The sequence below is a fragment of the Diplotaxodon limnothrissa genome, linkage group LG13, assembly GCF_057381915.1.
Source record: "Diplotaxodon limnothrissa isolate DT_005_m linkage group LG13, D_limnothrissa_male_GT1.1, whole genome shotgun sequence".
NCBI lineage: Eukaryota > Metazoa > Chordata > Actinopteri > Cichliformes > Cichlidae > Diplotaxodon > Diplotaxodon limnothrissa.
In genome coordinates, this window is record NC_140608.1 from 17,189,032 (window position 1) to 17,202,812 (window position 13,781).

Consider the following 13,781-nt stretch of genomic DNA (forward strand, 5'->3'; position numbering starts at 1 on the left):
TTCTTCGGGGGTTCTGTAAAGAAGCCACTGTCTCAGTGAGCCGATTTAACTGCTCTTGTTGGCGCTTTAGGAGTTCCTTTAGCTCACGCCACTCGGACTCGGGTGTACCAACAGGAGCGAACCTAGGGCTAGTGTGCACTCCACACTGAAAACCATATGCCGATGGTTGAGAATAGCCACGGTCGCGAACACCGCCTGAAAACCCTTCTCTTTCCCATCTAATTGCTTCCCCGCGCACCTCTAACAAGGTGGCAGTGGGCACACGGCGAACGTATTGTTTAAGCTCTCTGCGGAGACCACTATCAACAACATGTTCTACAAATTGGTCTCGGAGCAGCACCTCTGCGTTACGCATACCATCAGGTGCACTTTGTTTTACTTGCTCCATCAGAGCCATTAGCGCTAAGGAAAACTCCTGCAAAGTCTCTTCCTCCCGTTGTCTCCTCGAAAAGAAAGCCTGCTGCAGAGTGACATAGGACTGCGCATTGCCATACAGTTCCTTTAAAATGGTCAACACCCGAGCAGGATCCCCTCGCTCTAAATTAGGGCGAAATTTGATCTCCTCCCTTGCTTCTCCCTCTAAATGGTCAAAAATAAAGAAAGCTTGATCAGCAACAGACAGGTGCCGGGCACGCATGCATGCTTGAACCTCTTCGACCCATTCAGCTATATTGATGCCTGTTCTACCATTGAACATGGGACATTTACGGTCCCTAGGCACCACCACCAGACGCTCTGTAACGGCGGCCTGGCTACCAACATTTGGTATGCAACCAGCTGGTACGAAAGAGGACGACGCGGCCCCGCCACCAGACTCGAGCACAGCGCCCCCATCCCGGCGCAATTGCTCATTATCTGCCCTTAACTGCGCTACCAAGTCTCTAAGTTGCTGCAATTCTTCCTCCATAATAAATTTTGACCCAAAAAAAAGAGAATTAAATCAGCAAGGTGCTAAAATCCTATTACTCTTCCTTCTACCTGGATACTGCTGTCTTGTCTATAATCACACTCTAAAACAAATAGAGCCTTCAAACAGGTGAACTAGACTCGTTGCAAAAAAATAAAACAATTTACAAAACCAAACATCTACCTCAAACGTGCATCCTGTCGACAACGCCAAGTATGTGACCAAGTGGTCGGCGGGGTTATGAACAAAATAAATAAACTTGACAACGCCACCTAGGGGAATTACACCCCCAGGAAATATATTTAAGAAAAATAAATAAAAGGAATAAAAGAAGACCGCACAGATTCAAGGATGCACACTGAGGCAGGTTGGCTTCCAATATTAAAACAGTTTTATTTATAGAAATAAATAAAATATTATAAATAATATTTTATAAATAAAATATTAAAAGTCAAGATGTGGCGTCATTATTGACAGTGTCCTACAGTAAAAATAAACAATCGTGGAACTTGGACTTACCAGCAGCCGTGGAACCAAAAGAAAATCACACCAAAAGAATCACTGCAGACCACCCAGTGCTGTACAAAAGAAAGTGTGAAAACGACCCACCACCTGAGGTCCCAGGGCCACTGGCTCGTCCTCCTTCACTGAAATAAAACACAGAAAAGTATGTTAAAAGAATAAAAGGACACTGAGCGTCAGGCTCGCTACAAATCATAAAAAGACTAAAACACACTTTAATAACTTTAATAAAAGAAATCACACACACACACACACACGGGAAAGGCTTATTCCCCACGGGTCAAACTACCACTCGTGCTGGTAATAATTATTCTCAGGCGTAGGCCGGTCTGGCTCCCCACCGGCTGAGACCGGCCACCCAGGCGATTTAGAGTCCCAGCACGACACTCGGGCAGAGAATCACTTCAGCCCGATCACAGAAGTGTGGGTACGAGCAACAGTCCAGGGTAAAATAGAACACCAGGCGAACCCAAAAAAAGGGTAAGCCTACTTAATAAAAACAAGATAAGACAAAACGAGACAAGACAGCAGACTCCACCAAGGAGGAGTTCACAACAGCAGCTGAGAAGGCAGTCCACTCTTCCAATTTAGGTTGGACAATTTACCATGGAGAGGTGAGTACAGCAGTGAACCCTGAAACAGATAAGTGTAACCTTAAACTCTTATAGCTATGAATGCTAATAAAAGTAGTTCTAACAGCTTACCCCAGGACCGGAGGCACTATACTCTCATTGGTGGAGATACCACGAACACCTCTCTCCGCAATGGCAGAATTAAACAGACTGCTGCGCTACAACAGGCCGGAAAAGGATATTAACACCAATTCCAGTATTCGGAGGGAATCCAAGGTTAAGCGAGAGCATACCTGTAGCTGTCGTATAATCGGCTCTTGCTGATCAGTCCGTCGCAGTACGCCAGCATTTACTGCTGTATCGTACCAGAAGCTCGGGAGGAATTAATCCAACAAGACATCGGCTTAGCTTTATACAGGCTAGCGCCACCCTGCAATCAATGTGCAGGTGGGTTCCCAATTAACCCGATCACCTGATACAAGGAGCGAGTGCAGTGGAAAGAGAGCGAGGGTGGTAGAGCGAGCGAGAGAGAGAGAGAATGAGAGAAGAAAAACAACGGAAGGCGAGTAGCCCATCTGGCTACATAACAAAATTACATGGAAAATTTACATGTCATTAAATTAAAATGTCAGCAGGATATATATTTATATACATAAGAAAACAGTGTTGCTGTCACCAAAATCAGACAACTAAAAAATGTTACAGATTACTAACAGTAATAATAAATAATATATATAAAAATAATAAGTGTAAAGCAACAGTTCCATCAATAAATACACTTGTAACAGAATTTTGTTACTGTAAAACGTTCCAAAAGAATGGTACTCTTCTTTCATTACACAAAAGCTGATCCGCATTCACTTAAATAACAGGAAGTGACTGTAGAAATGAAAAGATTGCCTTACAGAGCCTTCATAATAGCACCCACATGAAGCCAAAGAATAAATGTTAAAGGTCCTTAATACTAATGCTGTGACCAGTATATCTTTGTCCAGCTGAAGTAAACAAGTCGGGCAAATAGGAAAAAAAATATAATTGTAGTTCAGACACATAATCCGTTGACATTTAAATCACTTCTTCTGTTCACATCACAAGAGCTCTTTAATAATATTTGATACATTTTGTCTGCTGCTATAAATAAAATAATACCGTGGATAAAACAAGAATCGATTGACTGATAGATACGAGGTATTGGCATCATTATTTTGGATCATGGAGTGTGATGTGCCATTTAATTATACACTGAGTCCGTGTGAATGGTGCCCCTACTCGACTGTCTTTGCAATTCGCAGCTTTGTAATTATTGCCAAGTTAGAACATGCAGCTGAAAAGATATTTAATTAGCTATGCTTTTGAAAGGTTCTGTTCATAACCTCACAGTCTATTTACCACTTCATCTCCTCAACTACTAGACCATTTAATTGTCCTAAAAGGTAAAATAGAGTGAGAGAAAAGGAGATCAGAAGGGGGCTTGTTGTCTCACAGTTTTCCTGCACGGCACTAAATCTTCAGGAGCATTGATCAGAGATAGGGCCTTTACCAGATCCCGATAGTGTCGGATTGGCTAAAAGTGTCCTTATAAATCGTGGTAGTGATTTCTGTGAAAACTGAAATGGTAAACCAATACACATCATTAAGCTTCTTTTAATAGCACTCCTCCCAGGAGGATGAGCACACCCAAAAAATAGATATCTATTTTTATGAATAAATGATGGAACAGATGTTAAACAAAAACAAAACAAAAAAAAACTTTCTTCCTTTGGGATTCCATGCAAGGGATGCACAAAAAAATATCAAAAATCAGAATTTCAAACAGCTACACTATATTCCAAATCTGAGGTAATCTATTTTTGCACGCCAGTCATTACGGGAATCCATCGCAGCAAACAGAGAGAAGCGCTAGTGTTTGGTCCTGACAGAAAGCAGATCTATAATGTCATCTCTCCTTTTTCGTATTTCCATCACAACTATGTAATTATGATTGGATTCCTCCCTCGTTTCTCGGCAGAGGCGGTAATATGAGGCGCCTTGTGATGGCAGTGTTGGAGGTTAGAGGAAAGACAGTCTGCTGGCCTGACCTTAGCCTAACAGTGTAGTCAAACACACTGCCTGCTTTGCGTATCCACTCCTCCCACATCTGCTACACTAAGGCACACAGCCAGGATGCTTTGGTTTGCTCACACCTGTCTCTTCTTATGACACTGCATCACTTTCTGAACATACAGAGCCTATAGGACAGTTTGCTATATGCTGCTACCTCTTTACAGTGTAAATAGATGAAGACATTGCGAAGCCGCAGCCAAGAGGGCCTTAACACACACACACACACACACACACACAGGCCATGTTTGCTATTCTACAGTCTACTATCCCACACACCTCTTAGGCCAAATGCAGGAGAACTCCTGGGATGGTGCTACATTTTTAATGAAAGCAGAGTGTTTGATCTGCCAATGTTTATCTTCTTTGATGTTAACTGACACAGTAGAGAGCAGCCAGCTCTCAATGTAGTCCAACACGAGGACAGATTAATTCATTATCCTTTAACAGTGGAAGATTGCGGTTGAGGAGTTCATCCTGGAGGTCTGGTCGAGGATCCGTAGCAGCCTTGAGTAAGACCTCCAGAAACACCATCTCTGCGTTTCTGCAGCGTGACCCCTCTGGGGAAAGGACTACAAATGTCAGAAAGCATGCATTAATGCTTCTGGGGATAGGTAAAACAAGAAAATCTTGATTACATTCAGTTTCACAGATCTTGTATTGTGCATAGCTTCACCTCCGTTGCACCTGTACCTTGTACTTTCATTTTTTATTTATTTCTTTTTTCATTAAACAGTGGGTGAATAGGGAATAAACTGAAACTCTTGTCAAATTAAAGAGACAACAAACGGGAAGAATATCCAGGACACCACTGTATCTAATGACTACAACAGATCCATATCAGCTCCGGTGTCCTAGGAGAGAACACAAATAACAAATATGGAGCCAGTGCATAATTACTCCCCAGCACTGGAGTTACAGAGGCACGTGTCTGCTGATTTCATGCCATTGCACAACTGTGTAGGTGTGCATTAGCCATGTTTCTTCGTGTATCTTAATCCTCAACAGTCCCCCAAGGACTTCCCAGTAGTTTTACATGCTTGTAAGGATTTAACACTGCTTCACCACATATTGGCAACCTTATTATCTGCATGTTGGTTTCGGAACCACTCAGCTGTTAGTTTTGTCGACCTTTGGTACCATGATTTGAGTGTTTGTTAGCTTAAAAGCACTTCTTTTCCCCCCTCTTTTTTTTTTAACAGTACCGGTAAATAAGCTCTTAGTGGGAGAAAGTGGGTGTCAGATCATATGAATAGACTGAGGGGGAATTAGATGCTTAAGGGCCCGATGAGTTCCAGCACTGACATGGTTTAAAAGCACTTAATTATAATAAGCTGGAACGTTCAGCGAGTGTTAGGTGGCTTGGGGGAAACGGAGACGGTGACAACAGTCCAGCGCGAGATACACGGAATCGAAGATTACTCTGTGACTGGGCCAACATCAGATATGCATTAGTGAAACAAGAAGAGCTTTTTCAGTGGTAGCCGCCAGACTTCATGAAAAAGAAATGCAGCTCACCTCGCAAATACATCACACATAATGTCTTTCCCTTTGTAGAAGTCATCAAGCTTCATAACGCTTTTTCCATTAGGAGAACAAAAAATGCTTACAGTGTTATATCATTAAGTTTTACAAATGCGAGTTATGCTTTATGAAAACAATAAATCCCGCCATAGATCTCGATGTCCCAACCTCGTTGGTTAATCACATTATTGTTAATTAATGATGCAATTCTTTTTAGCTAATGGTTGACAGTGTGTATTGACTCAAACGAGGGGATGAAATTGGAAAACGGGACTTGAGAGCAGACTGATGCGCTTTAATCGCTGCACTATGAAGCAGAGCTAGGAGAAAGTAAACAACAGGATCTATAAAGAAAATGCAAAATGTATCGATGGTTTTATAACCTCGTGAACTGGTTTACAAGAAAATATCGGAATTACAGTCAGAATGATTTATTATCTATTGTTCAGGCTAAGGCTGTTTAACTCCCTGCCCCTATGAATATTAACATACTCTGCCTCGCTCGCACTCTCTCCCGGCTTCTCCTTCTCTTTCACACTTCCACATGTAAATGCTTCGCACACTAACAGAGCTCCTCGTCTAATTTTTCACTAAGATAGCAGTTTTTATGCTAATCTGACAGCTGCATTTATTTGCGGGCTTTCTCGCTGCCGTTGATTTCCCAATCACATGCCCTATTTGTTCACAATTGTGCACACGTAACCAAGTTTGTTCACAACCTTACTGTGTTTGCGTCCTGGAAAAAAAGGGGAAAAAAATGGATTATAACACTGTCTTACTCTCAAAACATGAGGATGACAGTAAACGTAAACAGAATCCCACAGAATTAGCTGAGATTGACTCATTTCGAAGCATCAGTTTGACTAGGTCACCGGCTTAACGCTGCACAGCACTTTCTCACTGAATAGCTAAGTAATTAGAAGCACTCTTCCATCTACTAGGTCATGTTTGAACCCTTTTATGCAGCCGCTAAAGACAACAAGGTAATGCAGCACAACAGGAAATGGCTGGTTTGGAGGTCACAAGAAGGGCATAATTGGACCAGCCAGTCAATAATGCTGCTATCTCCATCTGCCTTTGAGGCTGCTAATGAAGCATGAGAGATGGGGAGGTGCCCATTTGGCATGCTGGCTACCTGTGAACTGGGGACACGGCCGCACATTCTCTTGCATTCACTCGTATCTCTTCCCTCTAGAGGTGAAACGGGCAGTAGCGGTAAAACTGAGTGACTGTGCAGGATTGTGAGGAAATCAGAACCAGTACCTGCCTCCCTCGTTTTTGCTGAACGTTCTCCTACTCATGAATTGACACGAGTGTACTTCAGACGGGGCTGAGAGCCGTTCAAGAGTGATATGTTGCTCATTGCTTTGCAGAATCATCGCTCTGCACAATAAAACACTCCAGACTGACGGTGCTCTGTACACACGGCATTGATGCCGGCTTTACTGTGTTAATAATGTTTGCGTGTTGACAGTCAGTGAGTCACGCCTGATAGACGGATGAAAGAAGAAACACACTATTAACATCTTTAATTCTGGTCTTATCTCTTTCAGCGGGAACAACATACATATTTGGACGAGACGGTGGACTGATCACATACACGTGGCCACCAAATGACCGTCCTAGCACGAGGGCAGACCGACTAGCCATTGGCTTCAGCACACATCTGAAGGATGCTGTCCTGGTGAGGGTGGATAGCTCCTCTGGTCTTGGAGACTTCTTGAAGCTCCACATTGTAAGTCAACAATATGTTATTTCTTTGTTTTCAGAGCAAAAGTACACATTTACAGCATTTTCACATTAATGATCACTAAGACGTCAGCACGGTGGCACGGTGGTTAGCACTGTTGCCGCACAGCAAGAAGGTCCTGAGTTCAATTCCAACATCAGGCCGGGGTCTTTCTGTGTGGAGTTTGCATGTTCTCCCCGTGTCTGCGTGGGTTCCCTCCCGGTACTCCGGCTTCCTCCCACCGTCCAAAGACATGCAACTTGTGGGGATAGGTTAAGTGGATAACCCAAATTGTCACTAGGTGTGAATGTGCAAATGAATGTGAGTGCGAATGGTTGTTTGTCCCTGTGTGTTAGCCTTGCGACAGACTGGCGACCTGTCCAGGGTGTACCCCGCCTCTCGCCCTATGACAGCTGGGATAGGCTCCAGCACCCCCCGCGACCCTGAAAAGGATAAGCGGAAGTGAATGAAAAAAAAAAAAAAAGGATGATCACTAAGACATCAATCCATCTATCGATCCATGTTTTCTTCAGCTGGAAGTATCCCAGCTGTCACAGGGCGAAACCTAGCTTACTAAAACCTACTTTTTTTTAATTGGCTTCTTACTGAAGTGGGATCCTACATGAACACGATGACGGGCTTTTGACTGCAATCTTGTAACTGTTTCCTGGGGCCTAAATGGGGATTGGGGATTAATTGTGTTGAAGTTAAGAACCTATAAAGAAGTGTGTAGTTGTGTACAGCTAACAGTAGGTTAATGTGTGTGATAAAAAGGAGCCCACGTTTGCTCACCTCGCCTCTGAGTGTGACAGCTGCAGAAACAGAGGCAAATTAAGGGTCAGTTCTATACAGTGCATAGCTGACCTGGACATAATTCTGCTGGCTAGCACATGACCTTCCTATCACAAGCACCCACTTACTGACAGTAATGCTGATGCTGGCAAGGAGCATACAGGAACATTGCTCACACGTACACACATGTGAAAGCTACACACCAACAACCCAAAAAAACCATGAAATTGGTCTTGAAGTTTGTCTCAACCCCAGCTGCCCACACACTGAGATTCACACTTACAGTAAGCAAACTGTGACATAAGCAGGCCTATCCCGAGGACATAGTGAAGCAATGATGTTGTTTTTTAGAGAGGCCCCCCCGTAGTTGCTGTGCTTGGACATGGGTTATTTTCTGTTTTGTCTGGTTTTTGTTTTGTTTGTTGTTACATTTTTCTCCCCAAGCTTTGGGGACAAATGGTTTTTAGCCCCTAGTCCAGAAGAAGCTGTCCAGTTTAAAATGATGTAAGGTGTTTAATGCAGACCGTTCATCATTAAATGCCATATAGGGACAGAAACAAGATGTTCAGAAGGACATATATTAAAATATGGTTAAGGCATAGATGTGCTCACTTGGATGTGCAAATGCTCTCCCACAGTCCTCACGTCTTCTGCTGCTTTCTGAGCACCTTTTCTCATGCAGCAGAGACATACTGTATCAGACTGGGTAAAACAGGAGAAATCTCCACTATAATTTAAACGATGAAAATATCTTTGGACCCCTAAGACATAGAAATCTACCCACTAACTTGCACATCATTTTTGCTAACTTATTTGTGTTTTTTCTGTCAAAATGTTTTACAGTTTAAATACAATGAGTGGTACTGCTATTTAGTACGGTGGAACACACCAAGAACACACCACCAAATAGAAAAATGCTGCAAAAGCATACAAAACACAACAGAATATGTGTAAACCACAAAGGAAGTGGGAAAAAAACACAAGGAAAGTGTTTTTGGAAAGAAAATAGTGTGAAGAAACAGCTGTGAAAGTGACAGAAACTAAAACATGTGAAGGATCGTGCTGAAAAACGAACAAAAAGAAACGGAGGATTCATCCGTGTTGTGAGGGGAAAAAAAGATGTGTGGTGGTGTGGGTTTTAATCATACAATCCATGTGTGTGAAGGTTCTCAGTCATCCAGGTTATCGTAGTGTAAGGAGCTGCGAAACTGTGAACGACCATCTTTGAACAGAGGGCGGGGCTTACGACACCAACTGTCTGCCATCTATAATCCATTTTTAACATCCCTTCCCAGACGCCTTGACGGCCACTCACATTCTGGGCCATTTGATCTCAGTAAATCACATGATAAGGTGGGGCTAGGCTTCACAATGGGTTCACCTGAAACCTTGGCTGATTGTGACCCACACCTGTTTTCAACCCTTGGCTTGTGTGATTAGGTAGAGGATCAATAGGGGGTCCACAACCCTCTTGGGGACACTCCCACAGGGCCTAAAATCTGGGACTCTCCCCCATTTTCTCTTAGAACTAAAGAAGCTTCTCGGATGAGAGGTGAAACGTCTTCAAGTAACCTAAAGACGTCCAGATGCTTTTCTTTCCAAGCGCCTTAGACTACATATGATCATATATTACTGTATAATTCATACAAAGTGTATGTTAGCTTGTGACTTGTGACACGTTACTGTTTGACCTCTCAGAGCCACCGTAACTTGGGACCTTTAGGCTACAGGTTAAAATAATATAACACTTTGCACTCACTAGAAATCTCCAGCATGTTATAAGCCCTTAATACACGTATGTGCCAAGCTGTGCATTACAACATTCCTCTTCCTGGCACTGGAGGAAATGCACAAAGGTGCATTTTCTGCCGAAAGACAAAGGTCACATCTTGTGGAAACACAAGACGACAGCGTCAGCGTGTATGCCAGGTTTCAGATTCGCTGTGAACGAGTGATGAATGCTAGAGGTTATAGGCTTGAGCCTCACCGACAAGCGATGTGACAGAGGGGAGTCTCACATTGTATAACAAGACAGGAAGATCATGCAGCTTACAAAAAGATGCATGCACATCCTCCTCGTGGAAGAGTGTACCAATCCAATGACATTTTACAGGGAGAAATTGTTTATAACGCATGTTCATACAGCAGGGGCAGTGGCTTGTGAGAATCCCCTCTCCTCTCGCATCAGCAGTCACTCTGAAAGCTCATTTGTTTATTTCTGCACATTTCATTAGAAGATGAGCGTGAGAGAAAAATAGCTTTAAAGAGAGGAAGGAGGCATAAAAGCAGTAAATAACTTGTAGCGTTTACAGGTTTTTATAATTTAAACTGCAACGTGACCATAGGGTTTTGTCAAATGTTGATTACGAATAAAAAAAAAAACTACATGTTTTAACATGTCAGTTTAAACTTAAAATTAGCCAATAAATCTGCCTCTGAAAGACTTGTTGAATAGCATTGTGATATAGGTCTATTTCCTTAGTTCTGAAACGCAGCCAAATGAAAGAATAGCAGAAAATTAAATCACGACATATTGAAAAAAGATACATCTTATGAAACAAACCATCTAGACGCTTCTGTCATCTCCTTATTAATTACAGAGGAAAGGACGTGTTTTACAGTGCTCCGTTAAACACAATGAACTGTGCAAAATTGCCACTTTGATGCTTTTCTTCACAAGAATAGCAGCACTCAGCGTGTCACCTACAAAACCCTTAACTAGTTGAACTGCACCCTTAGTGGATCAGGCTGTAAAATGAAACAATATTGCAATATATTGGCCATTCCCAACAGTATCCCTCTCGCTCCTTTCAGTTACCTCAGCTCTGAGCAGAAATGTCTTCGGAGGAGTGTATCTTCAGCTGTATGAGATGGGATTAGACCAGATTTCAGTATTTACCCCCCTCCTGCTCCATCCTCTACATCCCCCACCCTTCCTAATCTCCTGCTCCCATTTCATGATGACAGGAAACCCAGCGGGGCTTGAAGGACGCCATCTCAGCTCACGCTCGCAAGAGGGAATTTTCTGAGTAAAATGTGGAGACTATGATTTAAATGCACCTCAAAGGAGGTGTGATCCTTCCCCCGCCTCGCCTTTTCCAATGCAGATAAAGACAATGACTGTGAAGTCAGCGAACCATCAAATGTACGACAATCACTTTCCTCGGGCTTATTACTGCAGCGCACGAGGGACTAGATTCATAATAATGTTCTTGCCGTCTCACCAATTACGATGATACTCCACAATCCCTTTCACGTTTTCTAAGGTGAAGTGTATTCATGAGACTACAAGAACAAGTATCCCACATGGATGTAAGTCTTCTCTGTACATGATAGTGTGGCTTGGAAAAGAAGCCATGTATATAATTAATTGCGCTGTAGCTGAAAGTCAAATCCACACAATGACATTATGCAAAACAGGGAGTTACGGATGTAATGATCCTTGGTGGGTCTATTCAACGGTGTAATCCACACAGAAGAGGAATTGGAACAAAGTTTATAAGATATGGGTATGGAATACTTTTCTCTGTTAAACAGTTTACTGTGCAATGGCTGTGAAATTTCAGCACAGAATACTAAAGCGGGTGCGCATTTTACTTTTACGCTGTCAAGGAAGTGTCATTTATTTTTCTGCACAAACAAGGGGTGTTGGTGTCTGTTATTGGAAATCCATCTGTACATTTTTAGGAAACCATTTACTCTGAAGCTTTGCAGTAGCGTTTTTTTTTTTTGTTGTTGTCAATGAGCAGCGGTGACACCGACTATCAGAGGCTCTCCTCAGTCTCAGGCAGGGCCCCGAGGGGCCCACTCAGCTTGTTTTGTGCTGGCACTCAATCTCAGTGTAGGGATTGGGGACTATTCCAAGTGCTTTCTTCTTTTCCTACTTCTAATTGCATGCATCGCTTTAAAAAAAAAAAAACAGGCAATGAAGGCACGCTGGCTAAGACGGCAACACTGTGAAGTTAATATATTCCACGGAGCAGAGAGGATGGTGGAGAAATAATGACTTCTCTAGTGGAGCATTGCTCCCTTCGGTCCTCCTTTAGCTGACTACCAGAAAGGGGGTTCTTCCTCTGATGGAAGACACCTTTAATTGCAGTTTCAACTCCTGCTCTCTACCCTATTAATCATGTAAAATGGCTTGAGAAGAGAGACTACCTTGCACACTGTCTGAGCATCTCAGCTTCGAGTGGGAAAACGTCAACTTTGATATGTTCTTTTGGAGTTCACATTACTTATAAAGTTCTGATTATTCACAATCGTGTGCTTCATTAGATGAACACTGCACTTTCACATTCGGTGCTATGAGATTGTTACCTGGGAGAGGTGCTGCAGGTCTTAGGAGAGAGCCTGTGTCACGCTATTCCCCATGCTCCTATTAAAACACATGTCCAGGGAAGGGATCTTATTCTCATCCACAGTTGTGTTAAGGTCTCACACCCAGTAATTACCTCGCTATGCGCAGACATAGACCACAGCCGCATGCAATACCCCCAGGATTTCTGTGTATACAGCCTTCCTGCATTGCTTCCCCAGTCAGTGCATATCAATAATTAGCAACTGAGCAACTGATAGTTGGACCAACTGGAAATGGAGAAGAAATGAACACGCTCGTGTCAACTTGTGTGCAGGCGTGTGCGATTCCATGTCCAGCTAAAGGTTTTAAAATCATTTTCATATGTTGGATGCTTTTAGTGTTTGAACAGCCTTTACTTTAACTGTTGTTGCCATGGCAACTATTCCAATATAGTCTGCTGGACTTAGCTCCGTGGTGAAAATGTTCATTTTAAGCTGATTTAAAGTTAAATAGATTACATGATTTCAAATGTAAAACTGCAGTATACCATTTCTGTTATTTAAAATGCACAAATGCAAACATGATTCTTTGTAACTTTACATGAAATCAAGACATAATAGATGTTGCCACTAAGATTCCCCCCGTTGCTCTCCAATTCGAAGCCTCGGTGCTTCTTATTCACTAACACTAGGAAACAAGATGCATCCTCGGCTGTGAATCACACAACAGTAGATTTTCGCTCACTGGAGCACAGAGTTATTGGATGTGATGTACTATTTTACATTTTTTATTTTTAAAAATAATTTCTTTTGAAATGCTCCTCAAGGCGTCAACATCACAGATGCGGTTGACAGGTCCTCCTCAAATTGGAGGAGGTGAAGTCTGGCAGACAGCTGCCTGCTACACACACCTGTGTCTGCATGCAGCTGCCAGTCAACACCGCAAACTTTAAGCCTTAAGAAAGTTTGGAAAAAAGAAAAACAAGCTATGGAGACCATTTTTGATGGTTTTCCTTTTTTCCTCCCTTTTAAAGTAAAAGCAGAATGAATGAGCCTTTGAGGTCCAGATTTTACTCCCATGTCACATATAACGTCATAATCGACTTATTTTCGAATGATGCCTCAAGTGGTTACTGAAGGAACTGCATTTTCCCCGAATAAAATCTGTAAAATTACAAAAAACGTCATCCAAATACAGATGCGTTTCCCATGACATTATTCATCATTTAAATGTCATGCTCCAACAAGCAGAGGGTAGGAGAAAACACATTCATCACAAGCGATTTTGCTTCCCACGGTTTGTGCTGACACGAGTCACTCTTAATTCTACAGTTACCCC

General features: G+C 42.5%; 1 protein-coding gene across 2 annotated transcripts in view; it reads left to right on the top strand.

Annotated features, from left to right (window-relative positions):
* LOC146620121 (neurexin-1a-like) overlaps positions 1 to 13,781 on the top strand; it is a 281,418-nt gene that overhangs the window by 183,838 nt on the left and 83,799 nt on the right. For both annotated transcript variants that reach the window (XM_085368774.1, XM_085368773.1), the window contains one exon: positions 7,179 to 7,360. In XM_085368774.1, coding sequence (XP_085224900.1) covers positions 7,179 to 7,360 — 182 coding nt within the window. The remainder of the gene's footprint in view (positions 1 to 7,178; positions 7,361 to 13,781) is intronic.